The sequence below is a fragment of the Carcharodon carcharias genome, chromosome 28, assembly GCF_017639515.1.
Source record: "Carcharodon carcharias isolate sCarCar2 chromosome 28, sCarCar2.pri, whole genome shotgun sequence".
Classification (NCBI taxonomy): Eukaryota; Metazoa; Chordata; class Chondrichthyes; order Lamniformes; family Lamnidae; genus Carcharodon; species Carcharodon carcharias.
Window position 1 is genome coordinate 22,040,532 of NC_054494.1, and position 25,909 is coordinate 22,066,440.

At 38.7% G+C, this 25,909-nt stretch overlaps 1 protein-coding gene across 3 annotated transcripts in view; it reads right to left on the bottom strand.

Moving 5' to 3' along the window:
- LOC121270828 (adenosine kinase-like) overlaps window positions 1–25,345 on the bottom strand; it is a 227,159-nt gene extending 201,814 nt beyond the window's left edge. For 2 of the 3 annotated variants that reach the window (XM_041176305.1, XM_041176304.1), the window contains exons 1-2: window positions 25,201–25,345; window positions 1,821–1,895 (exon numbers count right to left, since the gene is read on the bottom strand). In XM_041176305.1, the coding sequence (XP_041032239.1) occupies window positions 1,821–1,895; window positions 25,201–25,259 (134 nt within the window). In that variant the 5' untranslated portion in view covers window positions 25,260–25,345. Of the gene's footprint in view, window positions 1–1,820; window positions 1,896–6,966; window positions 7,119–25,200 lie in introns of those variants that run through there. The other variant, XM_041176306.1, reaches the window with a different exon arrangement.
- Between the last annotated feature and the right edge of the window lie 564 nt (window positions 25,346–25,909).

Genomic DNA, 25,909 nt, shown 5'->3' on the forward strand with positions numbered 1-25,909 from the left:
GAAAAATGGGTACAGAAGAGGCATGGAAGGAAAAATAGAAAAGATAAAAGATATGAAAGAAAGAAATTGCAAGCTAGATTCTAGAAGCTTTGTTGTTGAATGTGACTTTTTCCAGCTTACATTTTAATACATCTCCCTTCAGAAGTATTTGACACTCATGAGCTTAAAGCCACAAAAACCACACAATGCTCCAGATCAGAAATAGAATTGTACCTCATGCTGCCAAAAACACTTTGGGAATAAAATTTTAGCACAAGTCAGTACACCACAAGAAAATGAGGAAGATATCCATGGTCAGCCCTTTCAAAACACCATTTTACCAATTGATGAATTATCTTTCATGTTATTTTACAGAAAAATTAAGGTTCAAATACATAGAGATTTGGGAAAGCATATTTGGAGCAACATTATTTGCATATGCTGTTGGATTAGTTTAAACTTTGCTTATTCCCCCGTTATATTGCAGTTTATGTTCCAAGAAATGCTATGGTTCAAAATCATGCCTGCTTCTATGTACACAAAGTTAGTGCCCAGGTTTGCTTAATTTTTCTGACTTGTCCTACAATAACATAAAACAATTTACATTGATAAATGGAAGATATATGGTCACACTACAAGGCCTTCTGAACTGTGATAATCAAGTTCGCTAAAATAAACACGAAACAAAATGAGAACACAAACATGCTTGACAGAATTTATTCACTATTTATAATTTCAGTATAAAAACAAGACGACAAAGCTTCAGTACAAATATGACCATTCTTTTATTTTCTCTTGATTTGTGGCTTATACTGTAGAAATTAGTAAGACCAGAAGAAAAGAGAAATGGGTTAAGCCATGCTAATGTGTAATGTTTAGTGTATAGGGAATCAAATCCCAATGTAAAATATTCTATTGCAACATTTTGTTTCAACATATTCCACTTTTAAAAAAACAACCCAGTAGCTGTCCTTCAGTCTTTCTGCATTCATGAGGGTTTTCCTGGGCAGTAACGTAAACTGCTCTACTCAAATAAAATTAATAAACTTGATTTATTCTCAAACTTAACTGAATGTTTTGCATAAGCTACATTTTCTTGATTAATGCTAAATTTCCTGCTGAATTCTGCTCCCAATGTTCATGCCCTCTTTTTGTCCCTGTGTTAATATTATTAATAGTGGAAGCTGAGGCAGAGCTAGAGATAGATTTTTGATAAGCAAGGGGGTGAAAGGTTTCAGGGATTGGTGGGAATGTGGGTTTCAGGTTACGCTCAGATCAGCCATGATCTTACTGAATGGCAGAGCAGGCTCGAGGGGTCAAGTGGCCGGCTCTTGCTCCTAATTCGTATGTTCGTATTCGATTTTAATAGCCAGGATGCATCATGGTGTTCCATTCTGCCTTTATTGGTTTCTTTCACTAGACAATCAAAACATAACTTACAGATATTGTGGTATTACTCTCAATAATTTGGATGAAATGCTGTTTCACAATGTTATGAGTATTTATCCTTGTATTATATATTTGTTTCATAAGGATGTGAGTATTTATCCTTGTATATTAGCTATGGTGAAGAGCCTATGTTAATGAAGTATTTTCTGTTGGTGGGGAGTTTTCTCTGTACATTCAAAATGAATAGTTTTAATCCATGGAACCTATTTTATTATAATATACAATTTTAAATTATTTTCACATTCTCTCTCTCTCTCTACGTGTTCTAGGTTCTTTTGTGTGTATGGCTCAAAATCCAACAAGCAGTAGGCCCGGCCCATATCACTATTTTGACATGATCTACAAATATTATTGTTGAATAAAAATCAAATCAAAGTATCTTGTAAACTTACTTGTCAAGGAAATCCTTGTCCACCACAGCACAGATGTCAAGAAGTGGGTTTCCCATCCCAAATAACGCATTTTGTCTGAAAACAATGCACAATGGCATGATTAGTTCACTGTCAGTACAGAAGAGCTGAAAGAGGCACTTGTAACTTTTCTCAAAAATCAGAATAGAAAACCATGACAGATGCTAGGCTGCTCAATTTATTTTTTTGAAAGGCTTAAAGATATGAATCAGGAAACATGTTCACTGACAATGTGCACAGGGAACTGACTTTGAAAAAGAAAACCTTACCACAATTAACTATTTTACACTGCATTACCATTTGGGGAAAAAAAACCATCATTTTGCCCTTGGGAGTAATTAGTGTTAAAGTTAAGATACACTATTTTAGAATTTTCTATGCACTCTTATTTGAACCATGTTAAATCATAACAAATATTCATAATTCTGCATTCCACTAGTATCGACAGCTTAACTCCATACAATTTCTAACTGAATTGGTTGGTATGGATCCATCTTATTTCGGTCATCAGATCAGTAAGACAAAGCACATAGATACAGTCAGTTAATATTTATGCTAGGAATCCGTATCCAGGAATGAAGTTTAGACAAAATTAAATAAAAGGGAAAAAAAGTAGAAAGTGAATCCAGCAATAAACTTCTTATAATTGTAGCATAACAATATTTAGAGGAAAATTTAACAAACATAAAAGAATATAACACAAATTCCTGCAAACTACTTCGATATTTTCTTTTGGTCCCATCAGAATCTCTACATCACCTTTACACAAAATCTTTCTCTGACCATTACTAAAACCATGAATCTGAACCAGACATTAACCAAATAAGATCATTCCACTTTGCTACAAAGTCAATTTCTTACTAAGCAATACTGTCTTCTCCATTAAACTGTGCCAAGTGGGCTCTGAATCATGACTTACATTTTTGTTCATGAAGGTTGTTGTGCAACCAACTAGCACACATGGGTGGTAGAAAGGAGGATTCATTTGGCAGACAAAGTGAAAACATTTCATTTCAAAATTAGGTCATTGCATTTTTGAAAACAAGAGTATGTTCTAATATTCCACTGAAAAGTTAAACCAAAACTGCATCAAGATGGAGTCATCATAATCCAACAAGCTGACACAATAAAGTATTAATTCAGAGAACTTTGCAAGAACTTGTAGCTCCTTTACTACTACCTATATAATAAATTATATTGGCACTGTAAGAGTACACACCCCAATTAATGCACTGTGTGCAAACTAGACACCACAAGCAATGATGAGGCAAAATAAACAAAGAATCTTGATGTGTTAGGGACTTCATTTTCTTACTTACATGGCAGTTTCATATTATAGCTTGACTCAGTTGGTTACACCTTTACATGTAAGTTAAGTCTTACAATGGACTGAAACACAGAATGTAGACTAAGGTTCCAGTGCAGTTCTAAGTGTCCATTGTCAGAGATGACATCACTTGGATGAAACATCAAACTGACTCCTGTCTGCCTACTCAGGGAGAGGTAAAGGATCTCCCAGAATACTAAGAAGCCTTTTCCACTAACAGCATGTCAATGCGGATCTCAAAAAATTGCTATCAGAGATGACATAAAACTCAGCCTTTCACCGTTAGGTTCTCCCTTTGTGGCCAAAATGTGCCCAACTTTTCAGAGCCTATCCATAAGCGAAGTCAGATGTGTGACAGAATAATCTCTACTTGCCCTGACATTTGGAACTGCAAAAGAAGGAAAGAAAGATTTTAAAAAAGAGACAAGAGAGAAAGAGGAAAATGGGAAAGAGTAAAAGAGACGAAGAATGAGAAAAGAAAGATTGAGAGAAAGCGACAAAATTAAATGGCAAAAAAGGGAAAGAACAAAGACTGTTAGAAAGTGAGAGGAGAGACAATAAGAGACGGAAAGAGGACAAAGAACAAGAAAGATAAAACAGTGGGCGAAAGAGAAAATAAAGACAGAGAACAGTTTCCCACCTAGCACTCTGCAAAAACTTAGGCTTACCCATAACTTTGCTGCCTATATTGTAAGGTTTGTGAATAACAGAGAAGATTATGATTTGATTTAATCACGTATGATTAAGGATTTTGTTTTTTAAGTCATAGGTGATTTGTGGATTTGTACTGTGGCTAGATATAATGAAAAGGTTAAATTGGTCATTCACAGGATACTTTAGGATTTGATCTATCAGTACACCACTCAGCTGATTGTGTGCGGAGAGATGCAGGATGTTTGATTCACACCTGTTTGACTAATACTTTGTCAATACACTTTGGAACAACAGGACCTGGATGGTGAACAAGTTGGCATCTACTGTTTTGACAGGAAATCTCTCATTTCTGGGTGTCTTGTTCACAGTGACTTATCTGGACTTAAATTGTCAAGGACAGTACGTATGACTAGAGACCTAAAAGATCTTGAACTTTCATTTACAATTTATCGGAGTGTGACAGGAAGAAACGGTCTGATGAAGGTTAAGTCTCTAACCTGAGGAAAAGTGGGATAATTATGTTTATTTCCCTGTATAACTACAACTTAGATATAGTCTATCAAAAGGCTTCAAACACAAGGTTTAGGTTGCAAACCATAGTTTTAAATTCTCTTTGAGTATCCTAACTCACACCAAGGCCTGTTCATATATCGCCCCATGCTCACAGACCTACATTAGCTCGCCATTAGGAGATGAATGGAAATTATCTTAAATTGGTCTATTGCTGCCCAAATGTGGAGTGCTCCACGGTACTGGGCAACTGACCAAGATAACAAATTAAATCAGGAGCTGACTGTGTTGGGAATTGCAACGCACACCAATGTCCCATTCCTCCATGGTACGTTATATTAGATCATTGCTCAGTAAAGTTGTCGAGCAAAGCACTGTTTGGGATTTGACACTCAAAAATTTATGATGAATTTGCATTACTCCCTATCTTTCTCAGTAATATCTCTTGCCCCAGATATTAATGTGTCATGAGCTGTCTGTGAAACCAAATTGGAATGGAACTGTGGAAACAGCTTCCTCAACAGTCCCCAACTTTTAAAATTGCAGTCCTGTTTAGATTGCAGGAAGCGTTTCTCCTTTTTTGCACCATTTTATAACAATATAACCAACTTATTTTCTGACAATCTACTAAACACACAAAATAGCTATCATGAAGCTCTAATATCATAATTATAAATAATATTGTGGAATTATCATAAAACAACAGTTTGACTGTCATTAACTACTAGAACATCAAACACCAAGACAGAGGAGTCACTGCTCACATCAGCTCCACAGCAGGTGCTTTTTAAAAATATATGTAATATTTAAAAATATATGTAAATAGATAGCAATAATTTAAAAATAGTGATATCATTTCAGGGTGCATAAGTTTATGCAAACCATTCAAGCTTTGCTGTTGCAGGACAAGGCATCAACTGGCCTTTGTAAAAATACACCATCATTCCCATATTCATTACTATCCATAGATTTTTATTTTAGCTGACTGGCAGTGGAATCATGATGTTACTGTTCCACTGACAACACGCAGTGCCAAATCTATTGTAATCCTTTAGACTAACCATTCATATTTGGAAAATGTGAATTTTAAGTAATTGTTTCAACATTTTTAAAAGCCAACTATTCCAATGGAAATGCAATAAGCTGCTCCCTCTTAAAAAAAATCAGATATTCTCAAAATCCAGTTATCCAAATATACAATTTTTAAAAAGTATTGAAATATTCTACATGTAATAAACTGAAATATAATGTTCAGATCTTTAAAATTATACTTGTTTTATTTGACACTTTCAGGATTTAAAAAATTATACTAGCCAATTAATGAATTTAACTTTTTCACCATAGTGATGTTTGGAAATTATCTGGGAGTTCTAGAACCCAAAGGTGTGATGGAGTTGAATTATTAAAATATAGATCAAAAGCAACTGCACCACACACCGAACACGAGATTGCCACAGTCTTCCCACAGGATAAATTCCCAATTTCTGTGCCATCGTGGAGATGTGAGTGCCCGTTTAGCAACCGTTTCTTTAAAGTGTGTGTAATGGACAAATTATCAATTTTAAATTAAGGTATCGTACTTAAAACTATTTCCGTCCTGCACTGGGGGAAAGTAAAACAATAAACACTTTAACATCGTATAACGATAAAACAAGTTAATTTTGGTCAACATTGATGTTCCTTCAGAAAGTACACTCTTCAGCGTAAGTGTATGTCAACTCTTAAAAATTGCTATCTTCATCCCTTCCATACCAAAGTGACAGCGGAAAGGTTGGATTTTAAACTTCGGAACCCATGAAATAACCAGTTTAAAAGCATTGTAATGCACGTGGTATAACTTCGCCGGTGGTGGTGTGGGGGGGGGGGGGGGGGGCGGTGTGTGCGGTGTGGAGGGTTTGAAGACGGAAGAGAAAATACATTCTGCTTTGGCGAGTTAAGAAGTCAAAATCGGTAAACACAAGGAAAAAGAGCCCAAGTTAACGAGGAAACAGTTTAGCTTCTCCAGGGCACAACTAACTGTTGTGTCTAACCAAGCAATTTCGGCATTCGGGTTTCGTTTTAAGCAGGCAACTAGAGTTTGCAAGAACGTAACCAATATACAGGAAATTTCTTGATGATTCAAAGTGCTGATATAGGATGATTCCATCTTCAAATGGAGGTGCTCTGAGCTGCAGAACTTGGAGATGCCATTTCCTCAGTGGAGGATCACTTGAAGTTGTGAATTTGAAGAGCGCGCAGCGAAATCCAATCCCACTTTCCACATGGGAATATAGTGTAGGGTGCTTGACACATCTAAAACCTCCAATGATTTTCATCATGGTCTGTCACTGACAGTACGCAAAGGGATCGTTCTTCTATGCAACAGGTGCTTAAAGACATACATCTCGAAAATGCCTGGCACGAGACTGCGCATAATATACGCCGACTATGGTTACTGCAATATTTAATCCAGTGTATGTCTCCTACTTGCTGCCCTTTCACCCGCTTACTGCACTCACAGTAACTGTCAGCGGCTGCAACTGCAAACACTCAAAAAGGGGGAAAAAGGCCACAAGGCACAAAAAATACTGCAAAATAAATGCAACACCGATCAAATTAAATACACTAATTACACGCATGTAATTAACAATTATTTACCTCAAGCACGTCATGGTTGATCAGGTTGCTGTATGCGGTATAAAACAGCCTGAATTAACAAACACACCTCACCGCCTGTTCGCGATTCAAGCTCGTGTCTCCCAGCAAACTGACATCCGTGAAATGTATCAAACTAACCTGGAACCGGAAACCCCGCCCCCGCCGCTGCTCATTCATCCTCAACCTCCATTCACAACATGGCAGGCTCCGAGAATGATTTGATTGACCGGTCCCCCGTCCAATCACTCCATCCACTTAGAAACATTTTCCACTTGAGCTCTTCACGTCAGAGATTTGGGGTTGTTTGCAGCTTTTTTAAAAAAAACAAGCTTCTTGCAAGCCTGGCCGAATTAATGTTGCTTCAGTTTCACAATGTGGAAAACATGCAGATGACAGTAAACGCTCCTTGTTCATCAAAATTTGCGTTCAATTTTTAATTTCAGTTATCTCACACTAGGCTATCCTGTGGCCTCTCAAACCATTGAATGGTAAAGTAACCCTTTCAGAACTTTCACACAAATGGACATTTGCAGACAAGAATATAAAAACCCCCGGGGTATTTGGAGAAACGGTTCTCTGTGAGCACACACGTACTAAACGGAAAATTTAAAAAAAAACCAGAGCAAAAACATGTTTGCAATAATAGTGAGTACATTAAAGAACCACTTGTGCCAGTGTTCCCAAGGTCCATCCTAATGCCAACAAAAATGTTTAAAAGTGAGCATCAAAATGAAAATATTCTCAAGAATCTGTTAATATTTACACAGTGCAAGTAAACCGTAACCACCAAAACATGTCTAAATCATGTAACCCCTTCTTCCCATTAAGTATTTTGAAGGCAACTACAAATCTGACAGTGAAAATTAGAGTTTAAGAGGAGGCAACTTATGTTTCTCTCTTGAATGTTCTATAAAATTAGCTAAAGGAAAGTTGATGATGCCAGCAGAGTATAGAACAAAATAATACTGCAATTACTGTTGGGCTGATGCAAATGGCTATTTGTCTACCAAAGCAGAGACATGCCAGGTTTCTAATGAAGCTTAACACTGGTTTGAGTTTGTACAAGGATATACATCATAATTTTGCAGTGTTGCCTCTTGAAAGCACTTGCAATATTTCATTTGGAAAGAACATGTACACACACCTACTGGTCCATCAAAACATAAGGACCAAAATTGTGAAAATACTTAATTTCCATACATCAAGCTTTTGTGGGTGAATATTTGTAACATGTTGTTTGTACATTCAATTATACTAACTTTGTCAGCATCATTGTAATATAAATGAGGTGATGTACAGGGCTCAAGAGATATGGAGAACCAGGCCGAAAGTATAAGTTTAAAATGTTCACTTTGAGTTGCTTGTAGAAGCCCAGTGTTTAATAACTTATCTTCCTTTAGCTATCCTACACTAACATCTACAGATACGAGCTTTGTGTGAGCACAAATGCACACTCAAAAAGCTGTTTGGTTATGAAAGTTTCCCCTGGTTCCCTCCACGACCTCCCAACCAGGGATGAACATCAGGAATGTGAATGAATGGCATCAATTTCTGCCACTGAACTCTGGGGACACAATAATTCAATGGAACCTGCTATGAAAGGCTAGGACCAAGATTTTGTAAACTGCCTTACATTAGTATGTAATAAAAACAAAGTAAATTTTAAAACATTAAGTGTATTTTTTCATATATAAGCTCAATACTAACAAGCTTCAGCACCTAATTTATTTCTCAAATATGTGGGGCATCTTTACAAAAGAGAATTGATTAGATATGGAAAAGAAAGGTACGACCAAATAATACTTTTATGAACCTCCTATAAGTAATATGCACATTTATGCCACTGTTCCATGCTTGCGAGTCAGTCTTCAGTATTTTTTGGATGGGGCTGAGAAGTCTTCAAATAAGCACTTTAATGAAGGCATTGAAAGACTCAAAGACAATTCAATTGATATGTTTAATCAAGGTGCTGTGTAATATCTATACTTCCGTCTTTGCTTAAAACCATATTTTTTATATCAGAAATGTTAGTTACTACAGGATAAAATGATGAATGAATTATTTTCAGACATAACTGTGATTAGTGGAGAAAATATAGATATGAGCATCCTGCAGAATAGTAACTGTGATGTGAAGCTGAAGATTTGACTTTTCAAACCATTTATTTAACATTGAAACTCCTATCAGCACCACCTAGTGTATCATAAGGATGACAGCAACATGGACATTTTATTATGGGATTTTCCATTATAAAAACTTAAGACTTTTAATTGGAACATGCAACACACAAAATATAATTAGGCATTTCTGTTTATTAATACAGCTATATGTTTGTTTACTATTCAGAGACAGGTTCCTTTCATTCCTTCAGTTACTCTCATCTTCTCCACAGAGCACAATTGTGGTCTGGTTTGTGCTTAAACTGCAGGCCCAGGTTTAAGTGTCTGGGGCTAGTATGTACCCCTGGCTTTCTCTTTAAAATTGATCACAATTGAACACAATGCTTCTTTACCACCTAGTACATTACTGATCAAAAATTTGCAACCACATGATCTTGACTGAGATTAACAAAATTGTATTAGGTAATGGTTTCAAGGAATTTGGAATAAAAGGTAGATAAATGGAGTTGAGGTACTGATCAACCATGATCTAAATGAATTGCAGAACAGATTCAAGGAACTGAATGCCCTATTGTTTCTATTTAAGCTATTTTTCCCTGAACTGCCCGGTTCCCCACGATGCAGTCACAAATTTATGTCCAATATGAAGAAAGCAAAATAGCTCCCACAGTGGGAAGGAAATATTATTTATTTCCAGGAATAAATCAAAAAAATCTTACTCCACTGCTATGAGCATGTCTCTCACAAACCTTGCCAAATCCTTTCAGCTGCCAGATGCACAGTGAGCGGGACCATGGGAGAAGTATAAGTCTAAATACGAAAGTCTCACACCAAGCATATGTCCAACAAAATTCAAAGTCCTCTGAAGTGTGAAAAATGAAAGTGAGTAATTTACATGCAAGCCTGATCTCTTGAACATAGCAGCTGCCAATTTACAGAAAATTCTTTCAACATTTAACATCTAATTGACCTCAAGATGTATCTCTTGGAACAATTTCTCCAGACAGTAGCACAACATTGGTTTTAAAAGACAAGGCAGGTGAAATACAACTTTATATTCTCACATAAACGTTAGAACTGTGATTCAGACCCAGAATTGTCCATTGGATCCCAGGAAACATCACAGCAGCTCATGTGCCAGTAAATCAAATATTTCTCCAAGTTACAAACAGTACACAACCAAAACCAATTCTTGATTCAAACAAATTAACTCCCTCTTCTTTGTTCCCCCACAAGAGATTAGTTACTTGAACCCATGATCTCAACTCTGCTTTTTAAAACATAGGAACAGGAGTTGGCCAGTCCCCGAAGCCTGTTCCGCCATTCAGTGGGATCATGGCAAATCTGTGGCCTAACTCCATATGTTTGACTTTGCCTTGACTGTATGTCTCTTAACAGCTTTGGTGAGCAAAAATCTATCAATCTCAAAATCAAAATTAACAATTGATCTTGCATCAATTACCATTTGTGAAAGAGACTTCCAAACTCCCATCACTGTTCCATATTTTTTTGAGCACATCCCTTCCAATCCTGGACAAGATACAAGCTTTGGCAGCTAATAGATGATCCAGCTCTCATTGTTCCCCATTGGTAACTTTCCTGCTTCTTCAGTTTCATCAGTTCTCTCACAGCAGGTGTCTCCCATGGTCCTTCTGCTCTCGAAATCCATTGTCTAATGTTCTAGTCTGTGTGATCCCTACCATTCCCATTCTGTTGAGAACAAGCTCCAGTTCCTACTCCCAACATTTTCTCGGACTCCTTATCCCTTTCCACATTCCTACTCCTAGAATCTTAACATTATATAATCACTTCCTCCTATTTTGCTTCATGTTCTGTTCCACCTATTCCAGCTTTGGTGGAATCCAGCATTATGAGCCTTGGCCCTTCGTCATGGCACTGAAAGTAAAATCCCCATTCATTCCATCTCAATGGACACCATGGATGAATAAACAGATAAGGTCAAAACTGAAACCAAAGCAAAATAAGTGCATAGACAATAAAGGAAAGAATGACAAAAGAGGCTGTTTAGGAAGTTATAACAGAAAAATTAGGAAAGCAAAGAGGGACAATGAAAATAAATTAGTAAGGAATATAAAAAGAAATAAAGTATTCTGCAGACACATAAATAACAAAAGAAAAATAAATATAGGGATATGCCCACCAAAGGATACACAAGATAAACTATCTGGTAATGACAGTGAAATGGCAGAAATATTGAACAGTTACTTTGACCAAACTTACTGAATAATTTGAAAGGATAACAGAAAGGATAATGCAGTGACAATTATCATATATTTGAATTTTCAACAGATCTTTGACTTGGTACCATAAAGTAGATAAATAACTAATGTCAGAATGCCAGGGGACATAAAACAGGATGTATAGCAAGCTGGCCACAAAACCAAAAATAGGCAATGGAGTTTAAGGATAGCTAATGAGACAGATGAAAAGTAGGAAGTAGTATTTACAGGGATTAGTGCTGGCATCACTATTGTTCACAATTAACATTAGTGATTTGTTCTTGAGAATCAGATATGCATTTTCAAAATTTGTGGACCCAAATTCGACTCAATACCGAGGAAGGATCTAACAAAATACAATAAAACATGAATAAACTTGCGGAATGGGAGAGTAATTGACAAATTAGTTTTTTTATATATATAAAATATATATATAAAATATATATATATATCTCAATAGGCATGTGGTTGTGCATTCTAATACCAGAAATAAAAGTAGAAGAAACTTGGTCATTCTAGTTTTATCTGCAGTAAGCATTGGGTTTTGAGTGGGATTTATGATCTTGCCTTTGCAGTCTTCTGTTGAACGGTGTATCCAGTTTTCATCCATTAAAATTTATGATCTGCCTGCTGGCTACATACATTCTAAAAATGTATTACCCTGGAACTGACACTCATCCTCTTATACCAGCCAGTGGAATGCATTTCTGAGAACTCAAAAATAAACATGAAAATTCATACTACTAAGTTTTTAAATTTGGCTGTATTTTAGTAGACCATGGTATAAAAACATTTCCATCCCATTAAAAAGGCAAAATTAAACATGGACTGTCATACAACAGGCCTACAACTGCATTTTTAATGGGTGAAAATATTATGCATTAGATAATTATGCTGTACTATATAGACAGAGTTAGTTGGGTGTATTATTGATTTTGTACATCTTAAGGAGAAAGTGAATCAAACCTCAATCAATGAATGAGATCAAGAAACGTCTGCGGGACACTGGGCTGTCAAACATAACAAATGTTATCAAGTTCCAAAGACTGAAACAAAGTCTTCAAAAAATGTGAGTTTACTGTAAGCTTCTTTGCCCAAGAAGAAAATAATGTCAGGTATCATCATCACAACCCAAAGTAATTTGCCTAATGTTAATTACCTAAATTAAGGTTAAGTACATACAGGTGGAGAGAGCATTGATTGGATGATTGCTTGAGCACAAATAGAGGCACTGACTGTCACTTGCTCGACCTGCTTTCTACTCTTAATGTCACCATTAGCACATTCCTTAGATACTATCACCACCGTCAACACCCCTTTGTCCTTTTGTCTATGACATCTTTGGCATCTCTTCTTTGCCTCCACCTATCACAGGCCCTCTATCCAGCTATACCTGTCCCACCCCCCTCAACCAGCTTATATTTCACCACATTTCTATATTTCTTTAGTTCTGAAGAATCATACGGACTCAAAATGTTAACTGTGTTCCTCTCCACAGATGCTGTCAGACCTGCTGAGTTTTTCCAGCTATTTTTGGGTTTTTTTTTTAAAGAGGCACTGACTGCCACTGGTGGATGAGTAAAGTTGTGAGCAATATATATGTAATGTTTCACTCTGTGAATTAATCTAAAACTGAGTATAGTTTGACTTTGAGTCTCCTACTTCAAGTGGCAGGCAGCAGTTTAACAAATGTATGTAATTACTTCTTTCAATTCTCAGCTGAATTTAGGACTTTTTATTCCAGTTTGATCGCTTTTAATTCAACAGAATTAGCGATTGTTGTCTAAGTGGTTTGCTAAGTGGTACAGAGATTCATGGTCTTCCAAATCTTCTAATCATAGCAACATTGGATGATCTAGTTATTGGAGTTCTGGTTAAACCAGCCTTTAATGTTGTCCAACTGCTTCCTTCGCTGTTGGCCATTAGCTCTTCTTCAGTTAATCCTTCCAGTGGTGATCAGTCACTCCAACCCTACTACACAAATAAGATGTCCATAGAACTCCATTTGTCATCTTTTGATATTATTTAAGAGTTCTCTTGTTCTTACAGCCTGATTCAATGCTTCTTTTAGTTCTTTTCTCCACTCAGTTTAGCCTTAGAATCCTTCTTAAGCTTCAAAGCTGTTGATTTTCTTTTCTTCCTCTTTCCCAATACTCCAAGCTTCATATCCATAATTAATTGCTGACCAGGCATAACATTTTAATATCTGGATTCTTGTTTCAAGACTCAAGCTGACATTTCTTAGAATATTATTTAATTTTGTAAAAACACTTTTGGCTTGTCCATTCCTTTTTCAGATTTCAGTACTGCTTTTGACATCAGATGTTATTGTGCTTCCTAGACAGAACATGTTCATCAATTCAACTAACTTGCTTCCATTTACTGTGATGTTGCATACTGGAATATCCTTCTTGTCTATTACCAAAGTGTATGTTTCTTAACAGTCGAGTGTAAGCCCGTATCTACCACTTTCCTTTGCAACAACTAATCAAATCAGTTGCAAGTCTCCCCTTTGTTGCTATAAGTAGTGTCATAAGCATAACAAATGTTGTTGGTGAACCTCCTTCCTATCTTTCATACCATCCAGCCCTTCAATTCCTCTGAGAATACAATCACTGTATAGGGAGAAACAGTCCAGTGAGAGACTGCAGCCTGGTCTAACCCCTCTTTCGATCACTTTCCAATCAGAGTTTGTTCTCATATCTGACTGGCGCTACCAGATTCCAGTAAATATTCCTGATGAATCGAAGATCTTTCCTGTTGATGGCTTCCAGCACTTTCATGAGATGATTGTATTAGGCTTTATCAAATGCTTTACTGTAATCAATAAATTTTCTTTTAGGGAAGGAAGTCTGCCACTCTTAACTGGTCTGACCTATATGTAACTCCAGACCCACAGCAATGAGCATAAAAACTAGGAGCAGGAGTAGGCAATTCAGCCCCTCCAGCTGCCCTGCCATTAATTACGATCATGGCTGATCTAATTTCGGCCTCAACTCCAATTTCCCGCCCTCTCCCTATAACCTTTCAACTCATCACTAATTAAAAATCTGTCTATCTCCTCAATTTTATTCAGCGTCCTGGCATCCACTGCACTCTGAGGTAGTGAATTCCACAGATTCATGACCCTTTGAGAAAAGCAATTCCTCCTCATCTCAGATTTAAATCTACCACCCCTTAGCCTAAAACTATGGCCTCTCATTCTAGAATTCCCCAGAAGGGGAAACAGCCGCTCCACGTAAACTTTGTCTATCCCCTTTAGCATCTTATATACCTCAATTAGATCTCCTCTCATCCTTCTAAACTCTAGCGAGTTTAAGCCTAAACTGCTCAAGCTCTCCTTATAGGACAAGCCCCGCATCTCAGGAATCAATCTAGTGAACCTCCTCTGAACCGCCTCCAGTGCAACTACATCCTTCCTCAAGTAAGGGGACCAAAACTGTGCACAGTACTCCAGGTGCGGTCTCACCAATGCCTTGTACAGTTGCAACAACACTTCCCTATTTTTATACTCTATTCCTTTAGCAATAAATGCCAAAATTCCATTTGCCTTCCTTATTACCTGCTGTACCTACATACTAGCTTTCAGCGATTTATGCACGAGGACACCCAGATCCCTCTGCACTGAAGCATTCTGAAGTTTCTCTCCATTTGAATAATAAGTCGCCTTTTTATTCTTCCGACCAAAATGGATAACCTCTCACTTATCCACGTTAAACTCCATCTGCCAAATTTTGGCCCATTCACCTAACCTATCCATACCCACTTGTAAATTTCTTATTTCTTCATTGCAACTTACTTTCCCACCTATTTTGGTGTCATCTGCAAATTTAGCTATAGTACCTTCTATCCCTGAATCCAAATCATTAATATACGTTGTAAATAGTTGGGGCCCAAGGACCAAACCCTGTGGCACTCCACTAGCTATAGCTTGCCATCCTGAAAAAGACCCATTTATCCCAACTCTCTGCTTTCTGTTGGTTAGCCAATCCTCCATCCAAGCTAATATATTACCCCTAACTCTGTGTGATCTTATCTTGTGTATTAATCTTTTGTGCGGCACCTTATCAAAGGCCTTCTGGAAGTCCAGATATACTACATCTACAGGATCCCCATTATCCACTTTGCTTGTCACGTCTTCAAAGAACTCTAGCAAATTAGTCAAACACAATTTACTCTTCATAAAACCATGCTAACTCTGATGGATTGCATTTTGACTTTCCAAGTGCCCCATTATTACTGCCTTATAATGGATTCCAACAATTTCCCAACAACAGACGTTAAACTAACTGGTCTATAGTTTCCTACTTTCTGCCTCCCCCCACCCCTTTTTTTGAATAAGGGCATTATATTAGCATTTTTCTAATCCACTGGAACCTTTCCAGAATCCAGGGAATTTTGGAATATTATAGCCAATGCATCCACCATCTCCGCTGCCACTTCCTTTAAGATCCTGGGATGTAGGCCATCAGGTCCTGTGGACTTGCCACCCTTTAATCCTAATTGCCATTTGCCCAAGGGCAATTAGGGGTGGGCAATAAATGCTAGCTAGCTAGTAATGTCCTCATCCCATGAACGAATAAATTTTAAAAAATCATAGGCAGAGGTCATTTTGCATTTCAATGGCTCTTTCTACCGAGGTTTTTAAAAGATAAATTGCATTTTTTGCTCCTTTATCTTCTACAAAGTCACATTAAGTGTCTGAAATCTATGATTTAATTTTCTCTCTAACTCTAGCCATTAGGATTCTGAGGACGATCTTTGCTACATGATTCATTTGGCTGATTGTTTGATGTATCTTGCATTCTATTGCACCAGGTTTCTTTGGCAGAGTGATTAAAAACAGAATTAGTTAGATATTCAGGGATAATGCCAGTGTTGTGGATCTTGTTGGCAACAGTCAGTTTTTGTTTTAAGTTCCTAGCTTTCCTTTTGCCTTTTGTTATTTCATCCGGTCCTGGTGCTTTCCCATTCTTCTTCTTCAGCACAAGTTCCACTTCTTCTCTCAAAATTTCTAGGGTATGTCTTCATTTTTGATTGGTAGTCGACGTCCCTTGTCATCATCATACTATTCTTCAATATTCATTCCATCTTTCCTGATTTTGTCCTTTTGCATTATAATTGTACCATCATTTGCTTTCAACCATCCACTGGAGCTACAAATTGTTCTCTTTCCTGAAATTTCTTCTTTCCTGAAATTTCATGAACAAGTTGGTGAATTTCCTTTGGATGTGCACTTTTCATTGTCTCAATTGAAATGTATTTGTACAGCCAACTTTCTTTCTCCTCTATGTGCTTCTCTTTATTTCTCAGTTCAGTTAGTTAAATTCTGATTCTGACCATTTGCTTTTCTCCTTTCTTCCATCAATTCCATGATTTCTTCTGTCAACCATTTTTACTTGAAATTCTGCTTTCGACTTCTTGACAAAATTAGTAGTGAAAATAGTTGAACGCTGTATAACCTCAATGTACAATAGCAGATTGCCTTTCATTGGTCCCTCCATCGTTGGACATAATTGTGAAATTCATATATTCGAACCCATGGTTTTCCAATAAAAATGTATCATGCTGTGCACCCTTAATGCAGAAATACAGTTAGATTATTAAACACAAACTGATTTCTACAGAAGCCTGCCTGTTAGTAAAAAAGGACAGCTGATCATTTATGACATCACTCGGTGCTGAGCTGAAAGATCCATGCATGGATTTTTTGGGTGAGGAGAGAAAAAAAAACATGGTCATTTGGTTTTGTACTTCTGGTCCTTATATTGAGCCATGAACTCAAATTTGTGCTGCTGATATAAAGGAGATTAGAAAATTGCAGGCAACAAGGGTTTTCAAAACAAGGAACTCCAGAGTGCTGACTGGTGAACTGAAAATCAATCACTGAGTCAAGGTGACTGGTGCAACCACAGATGTCAGCCGTGGCTCAGTTGGCAGCACACACACCTCTGAATCACAAGGTCCCAGGTTCAAAAATCAAAGCTAACATTCCAATGCAGTACTGAGATAGCATTGCACTATCGGAGGTGCTGCCTTTCGGATGAGCCGTTTAACCAAGGCCCTCTACCTGCTCGGGTGAATATTAAAGATCCCATGACACTATTTCAAAGAAAAGCAGGGGAGTTAATCCCACTGTCCTGGCCAATATTTATCCCTCAATCAACATCACAAAATAAAAATTATCTGGTCATTATCTGTTTGTGGGAGCTTGCTAAGCCAGCAAATTAGCTGCTGTCTTGTCTACATTATAACAGTGACTGCACCTCAAAAGTATTTCATTGGCTGTAAAGCGCTTTGAGACGTCCAGTGGTTGTGAAAAACTCTATATAAAAGCAAGGTTTTTTTTGATCCCTGCAGTCTTAACAGGTCAGCCTTGATAGGTTTTAGAGTGGCCGAACAGGTTGGATCCAGTATCATTGGGTGCCCTTCACTCTGGCTAGCCGAAATGATCTATCCAAGACAGTCAGTTGTGCACATCCCTGGATTTATCAGTCATAAAGCAATTTTCTGCTTTAATACTGTCACTCCACCCAGAAAATGCACACCCACACAGACCAGCTACTGCACTTCCAAGCACAGCAAGCCCTCCCTTCACCTGCTACTGACCCAGAGGTAATCAGACGTTCCGTTCCAAAGTTATGACTGAAAAACTTGCCCGACTGGTAGTGGAGTCGATGCTTCATCCTCTTACCTTGCTTGATTGGGGTGAGTGCAGCAAAGTAGCATGTTACAACTACTGTGTTTTTCAATTAGCCACTCCTGGGGGAAGTCAGACTCAGAACTCCAGAACAAAACATGTCAGATCATTGTCACACAAATCAGATAAGGTCCAAGGTAATCTCCAGGCTCCTACCTGCAGAGGGCAGCACTCAATCAAAAAAGCACGGTTAGCATTTTGCTCTTCAGATTTGGTGTCTGAATTATTTTTAGCTTTTTAACCATTTCCCCCCACTTCTACTAATTTCTGCATGTTATGGCTTATCATTTCCACACTTTTTGGTTAAACATTTGCCATTTTTGACTTGGTCTTTGCAAGTTTTTTTTCTACTTACAGTTAATTATTTCCCGCTATTTACTAATTTTTGCACCTTTCCGTCTTCCGGTTACCCAATCCCCTTTTCAGATGTTTTCTCTGAACATTGTTTACAATTTTTTGATTAATCATTTCCCCGTTTTCTGATTAACCGTTTCTCATTTCAGACTTGGTCCCTGCATGCATTTTTGGCTTTTCAGTTAATCATTTCCCATTCTTTTAATAATTTTGTGTAAGATACCTCCACATTTTACAGAATTATTACTCAGTACCAGCAACAAATTTCATGTTACGTAAAACAAAAATAATATATATTTAATTGTATAGCTAATTTTTATACAGAAAAAAAGGTGCACTCATTACTGGGGTTTTATAACAGGGATGGGCGCCTCAGAAGCAAAAGAATTGAGAATTCTGTATTATAAATTGGGGAACCTAGAACACAATACACAGAAGACCATGCCATAAATGTTCTTAATTGTACACTATTGTTCTTATTTTCAAACATTCTTAGAATACACTTACCTACCTGCCCCAACATGTTTAAATTCTCATCAAGACTTAATCAACCATAGATGAAGCATTATGTGAAGTGCAATTAAAATTGTCTGTTGAAATAAATAACTCAATAAATTAAAACCTCTAATGATGCAGTGCTGGAGGAGCCTCAGCTTTTGTCATTATTCAATAGGTTCACAGTCCTTGCTGTTGATGTGGATAAGGGCAAAGTGTGCAAAATGAGTGAGTTAATTGGCTACGACACCATGGTACAGGAAGCCATTCAAGTGGGGGGAGTGAAAAGGAATGTGATCGTGATAGGGGACAGTTAAATCAGGAAGATAGATACTGTTCTCTGTAGCAGCAACCAGGAGTTGAGAAGGTTGTGTTGCCTTCCCAGTGCCAGAATATAAGGCAGCTTCTTGTGGCTGGAGAAGAGCTTGAAGTGGGGGCAGGGAGGGTCCAATTGTAATAACCAACATAGAAGCCAATGGCACAGGTAGAATGAGGTACTGCTCAGGCCCTAATTAAAAAGTAGAACCTCAAAGGGAATTATCTCTGGACTACTACCTAAGCCATGTTCAAATTGGCAGAGAGTCAAACAGAGCAGAGATTTTGCATGACCTGAGTTTTGATTCGTGGGGCACTGGTACCATTATTGGGAAAAGCTGTTCCGTTGGGAAGGGCTCCACCTAAACTGGCCTGTGACAAGTGTCCTGGAAGGGCCTTAAACTAACAAGTGGGAAGGTGGGTTCAAGTGACAGGAAATTTATAAATCTAAAGAGAAAAGTCAAGGCTACAGAGCAGTGCAGCAATTTGAGTAAAGATGAGAAGCGAGCCAGGAAGGAACAAAATGGTAATAGTGCAGTGAATAACATCAAATTGTAAAAGAAAAAAATTAAAATTAAAGGTACTTTATCTGAAAGGGCAAAGCATTCGTAACAATATAGATGAATTAATGGCACAGAGTTAAATGGGTTTGATCTAATAACCATTACAGAAACTTGGTTGCATGGTGACTAAGGTTGGAACTAAATATTCCAGGGTATTTGATGTTTTGAAAAAAGACAAAATGGAAAAGGAGTAAAGGTAACATAAGAATAAAGGTTGACATAAGGAGGCAAGTGAGGAAGAATCGTGTCTTGGAAGAGTAGGAGTTAGAATCAGTTTGGTAGAGATAAGAAATAAAAAGCATCAGAAAACACTGGTGGATGCTGTTGATAGACCCTCTAACAGAAGCTATATTGTTGGAAAGAATATTGAACAAAAAATAAGAGGAGCTTGTCACAAAGGCAATGCAAAAACCATAAGGGATTTTAATCTTCACAAAGACTGAAATAGTTTGGAGGACGAGTTCATGAATGCATCAAAAAGTTTCCTAGAACAATATGTCATGGAACCAATCACGAAGAGGCTAGTTAAGATCTTGTCTTGTGTAATGAGACAGGGTTAATTAGTAATCTCATAGCAATAAATCTTCTGGAAAGTGTGATCATAATACGATAGAATTTTACCTTGAGTTTGACTGTGACCTAAGTCCAAAACTAGAGTGTGGAACTTAAAGTCAATTACATAGATGAGGGCAAGTTAGCTGAGGTCGACTGGGAAAGTAAATGAAAAGGTATGCTGGTAGGTAAACAATGGCAAACATTTAACAAAAATTCCCAAGCATCTATATTCCATTGAGAAACAAAAATTCCACGGGAAGAGATCCATAAGGAGGTTAAGGATAGTATTGGTAAAAGAAACTTATGATATTGCCAATCAGAGTCGGAACCCTGCGAATAAAGAGCTTTAGATACCAGTAAAAGATCACCAAAAAAATAAGGGGGGAGAAAATAGAATGTGAGAGCAAACTAGCTAAAAATACAAAAACAAGTTGCAAGAGTCTCTATGATTATGTAAACAAAGAATAAACAAAGTAAACATGGGTCCCTTAAAAGCTGAAACAGGGGAAATTATAATGGAGAATAAGGAAATGGCAGAGACATAAAACAGACCAAGGAATAATTACAGAACTGTAAATATTTTGCAGAAAGTAGTGGTAATGCACAGCAGGTAACTGGTTAACTTTTCAGATGTTGACCTTTCTGACAAAGTCTGCCTTCTAAATATCTACCTGTCTATTTTCATTGAGAAGCTAACATCATTCTACATTGTTAGCACACCCTCTGGAGAAGGGTAGAATCACTGACAGTAACTTCTCAATTTCCACCTTATTGAGTGCATGTGTGAACTCCCGAAGTTGCTGTCAGTTTCAGTGGAGTAATGCTGTTGAAAGTTGAAAGTTTTTGTGTCATTACTACAGCAAAATCCAGGCCATTAGGTTTTTTTTTTAAACCAGACAAATTGAATGAAGTACAGCACGAACATGTAAATGGAACATTTCTTTTAAAAGGCACTTTTATAATGATTGTGTACTGTTAAGAGCATGTGCACTCACTGTACTCCACTGGCCCGAGCTAATTATAATATAACAAAGTAGGTAATTGAAGTGTATAAATTAGCAATCAAGAGGCCTGGATTAAAATCCAGAGAACATGGGTTCAAATCCCATTATAGCAGTTTGAGAATTGGAAATTTAGAAGTAAAAGGCTGGTATTAGTACAAGAGACTATAACATTATTGGAGTGTCATAATAACCCAAATGGCTCACTAATGCCTTTTTAGGAAAGAAAACATGCCATCTTTACCCTGTCTGGCCTACATGTGATTCCTGTCCAACAGCAGTGTGGTTCTCTTAACTGTCCTCTGATGCAATCCATTATCACCAGCTTCTTAGGTCAACAAGGTATCTACAATAAATGCCAGCCCTGTTTTCTTTCTTTATAGAGAGTACTTGGAACCAGAAGTATTGTACTCATTTTAATTGTCTTTCATTGCACCTTTCTTCTTATCTGTTCTTACTCAGAACTGTTTTTCATTCCAGGTTTATTTTACACAGCTGAGATATTACAGTTAACCAGAGGAAAAGACATGAGCACAAACTGAGCGCACAACACAATAATCTCGAAAAGACATCAACACTATGCTTTCAACTTCTTCCTCTTCCCTCAAAGAACATCACCTCATAATATCATAAGAAGTTCCTAATGTTAGCAAAGGAAGCAGATAGCTGAACCATATTAATCAAAGTTGAATAATTCTTTGGTGCTCATTGGTAGATCTCAATTTGGGTAGCGTAAAGGAATTGCAATTGCCTGTCATGTCCCTGCATTAGGCAAGTAAAAATTTGCCACACATTCTGCAAAAAGCACCATCCACCCACCCCTCCTGGACGTGCTTGCCACGTGAGAATTGGACAGGGTTTGGCCTGTGCTGTGATACTTGCCTGCAGTTAGTCTAAGCCCATTTGACATAATGGGCATTGGACCATACCCCAGCAGGAATCACAGCACAAGTACAAATGAAATCCACTTTCACCTAATCATCTAGAAAAGCCTAACTTATGTGTCCAATGTCTCAAAGGTACAGAAAAGCTTACCTACACGACTCTACATAGAAGTCCATTCTAATGACTCTTTGCCTGAAACCTATCCTAAATTTGCCTTCCATTCAAACCTGTGCAACCTCATCGTGTTTTCATAGCACACCATGAAGTTATGTTCTGCATTTACTTTTTCTATACCGTTTCATATCTTCTAGCCATCTTAATATCTGACATGCTGTCATGACGCTATTAATGTATATAATGCCATTGGAATTTTTTTTTTAAAACATACAGGGTTAGTCTATGGGTGTGTCTTAGTTAGATTAAAGCCAGCTAGTCTGGGTGCTCTGATATATACCAGTTTTGAGATGTAAGAGAGGTATAGTGCATTAGCATTTTGTTGAATAGAGTATTCAGGAAGAGGAGTGAAATCTGGTACCTAGCTAGCAGAGACTACTATGAAGGTTTTATTGTTAGAAGAGGTGAAGTTCAAAGGGGCTGATGATACAATGAGAATTCACATTTAATAAGATGTGCTGGGTATAACAGGTAGCAGTTTCATGTGTGCAGGGCCGAGGCATGTAACATCAAAGCCTGTAAGCCTACCACTGTGCCTGCGAAGGAACCACATTTTGAATTTGTCAGGTGAAAATGCTTTGCCTGGTGTCTGCTTAAAGTCTATGGATTGCTGTTGACTTAATGGAGGTTAGTTTGGGAATTTGTTAAAAGTTATGATAGTAGTAATTTATAGCCATGTGTATATATTTAACTTGTGTAAATTAATACCTGTCTCATGTAGTTTGATGTAAAACCTCTCAAGAACTGGTGATCTGATTGCTGAATTTAGAACTGCATCTCAAACATACCACTTAAAAATATAGGTTATGAGAGTTGTTTAAAGTTTCCCTCTGGGATTTTAAATAACTCAGCTTTACCAACTGCTGTGTCATGACACATGCTATCTCAAAGATTTCCTTTCAAGACTGAAAAGCCACTTTTCACCTACAATAATTCAACCTCCAGGGCTTTAGTAACATTGATAAAACCCCACATAAATATGACCAAGAAAACAGAAACGGAGAGTGGCAGAGTCACATTTAAGATTATTTTCATTTCTTATAGGATTATAAATTGTTTCATTGTTGCAATTTGTTACCTCAGCTCATGATGACACATCTGTACAGGTTAATAAACCAACTAATCCCCTGGACCCATGCAGTACCGAAACCGTAAATGTGCTTTCCCTATTATAAAACAGACAATTTAACTCAGTACCATGTAACGCTCAGAGAGCCATGTTCATTCCAATAAACCACCAGTTTTTTGTTTAAACAAACATGGTGAAATGTACTGGAAGTCAAAAACAAAGTTATGAGAGACATGAGGATTAGTAGGAGATCCCAAGTCAGTGACTTGTGGCAGGGTTCAATAACTCCGTATAATCCACCAATGGACTCAAGCATGCATCCTCTGCGGTAAAGTGGCGAATCCGAATTCTTTTTGGGCCTATTAATTTGCTTACATCGAGCAATAGTAGTGATTGTGGAACAAGAAGTGCATTTTTTTTGCTGAGGAGGGATTTGATTAGTTTGCAACGTTCATCTGTCAAAAGTCTCAGTTTAAGAGCAACAACTGGCAAGACGCAATCAACGGTTCGGGCTGGGTTGCTTTTAATTACAAAAAATAAAAAATACCTGGAAAAACTCAGCAGGTCTGGCAGCATTGTTGATGCTGCCAGACCTGCTGAGTTTTTCCAGGTATTTTTATTTTTTGTTTTGGATTTCCAGCATCTGCAGCTGAGTTTTTCCAGGTATTTTTTTTTTATTTTTTGTTTCGGATTTCCAGCATCTGCAGCTGAGTTTTTCCAGGTATTTTCTATTTATTTTTTGTTTCGGATTTCCAGCATCTGCAGCTGAGTTTTTCCAGGTATTTTTTTTTTATTTTTTGTTTCGGATTTCCAGCATCTGCAGCTGAGTTTTTCCAGGTATTTTTTTTTTATTTTTTGTTTCGGATTTCCAGCATCTGCAGCTGAGTTTTTCCAGGTATTTTCTATTTATTTTTTGTTTCGGATTTCCAGCATCTGCAGCTGAGTTTTTCCAGATTTTTTTTTTTTTGTTTCGTCTTTCCAGCATCTGCACCTGAGTTTTTGCAGGGTTTTTTTTTTGTTTGTTTTGGATTTCCAGCATCCGCAGTTTTTTTTTTAAAGTTTCTAAGCTTTTAATCACCGACTGAAGTCAAGTTTCACGATTGCATTTGCGACGCAAACTCTGAAACGTGCCCAAAACCGCGGAATTTCCTTCGCCGACTTCCCCAAACCGGCCGGCGCGTTCTCCAGGTTTCCTTCGGAGAGCCGGAAAAGTGGGTTCGGATTTTTGTCTTTGTGACCTTGAAAGTCAGCGCGGGAGGCGGGGGCCGAAAGTAGAAGCAGGAATTAAAAAAAAAGTCTGCCCCAGCCAACGTGGTCAGGTTTCCAATAAACCTGATGCAGTCAGCACGACAGCCGGCGACGTGAAGTATCATCGCAAGCTCTGGGCGAACAAGTTAAAACAAGCACGAAAGCAAAATCATCTTTCCTCAACGGGGAGCGGGCTCGTGGAGACAAATACTTCCCACAAGGCGCGAGGACGCGTCCTCGAGGGAGAAGATGGTCTAAAATTTCCTCAAAAGCAAGGACCCTCACTGTAAACATTTCTTTCGCGTGATGCGAAACCCTTTGGCCGACTTTCACCCCCCCCCCACCTCGGCAAGGCAGAGAGACAATATTTAAATGCACACCGAGGACAGAAGGGAGGGTTGGGTTTAAAATGATTAAAAACTACCGTCGGTGATTCAGCCACCGACACCATTTAAATATTAAACCGAAACGTTAACCGGCTCCTTTGGCGGGAGAATTGTTCCTTTTTTTTTTACCTGAGGGGCTGGTGCTGCAGTTTGATTTTTTTCGCCGGCTGAGGTCCATCTGCTGCCATCGCTTCCCAACTCGCTCCGCCGCGTGGCCGCGCGCAAAGGGGGCGGGACTGGAGCGGCCGCGCGCGGGGAAGGGGGCGTGACTGGAGCGGCCGCGCGCTGGGGGCGTTGAGGGCGGCGGTGGCTGGTGCGGCCATGCGCGGGGGCGGGAGGGGCCTCGGGGCGGGGACTGGAGCGGACGCGCGGGGCTGGAACGGCGGCGCACAAGGGGCGGTGGCTGGTGTGGCCGTGCGGGGGGGTGGGGGGGGGAGGAGGGGATGGGACTGGAGCGGCAGCGTGCGGGGAAGGGGGCGGGGCTGGAGCGGCCGCGCACGAGGGGACAGGGCCGCTAGTACGGCCGCGCGTGGGTGAGGGGCCGGGGCTCGAGCAGCCGCGCGCTGAGAAGGGGCTGGGTTAAGTAGCTCGAGTGGTGGCGCCCGGGAGGAGGGGGCTGGGTTAAGTAGCTGGAGCGGCCACGTGCGGGGTAAGGAGCTGGTTTAAGTAGTTGGAGCGGCGGCGCGCGGGAGAAGGGGGCAGGGTTAAGTAGCTGGAGCGGCGGGGGAAGGGGGCAGGGTTAAGTAGCTGGAGCGGCGGGGGAAGGGGGCAGGGTTAAGTAGCTGGAGCGGCGGGGGAAGGGGGCAGGGTTAAGTAGCTGGAGCGGCGGGGGAAGGGG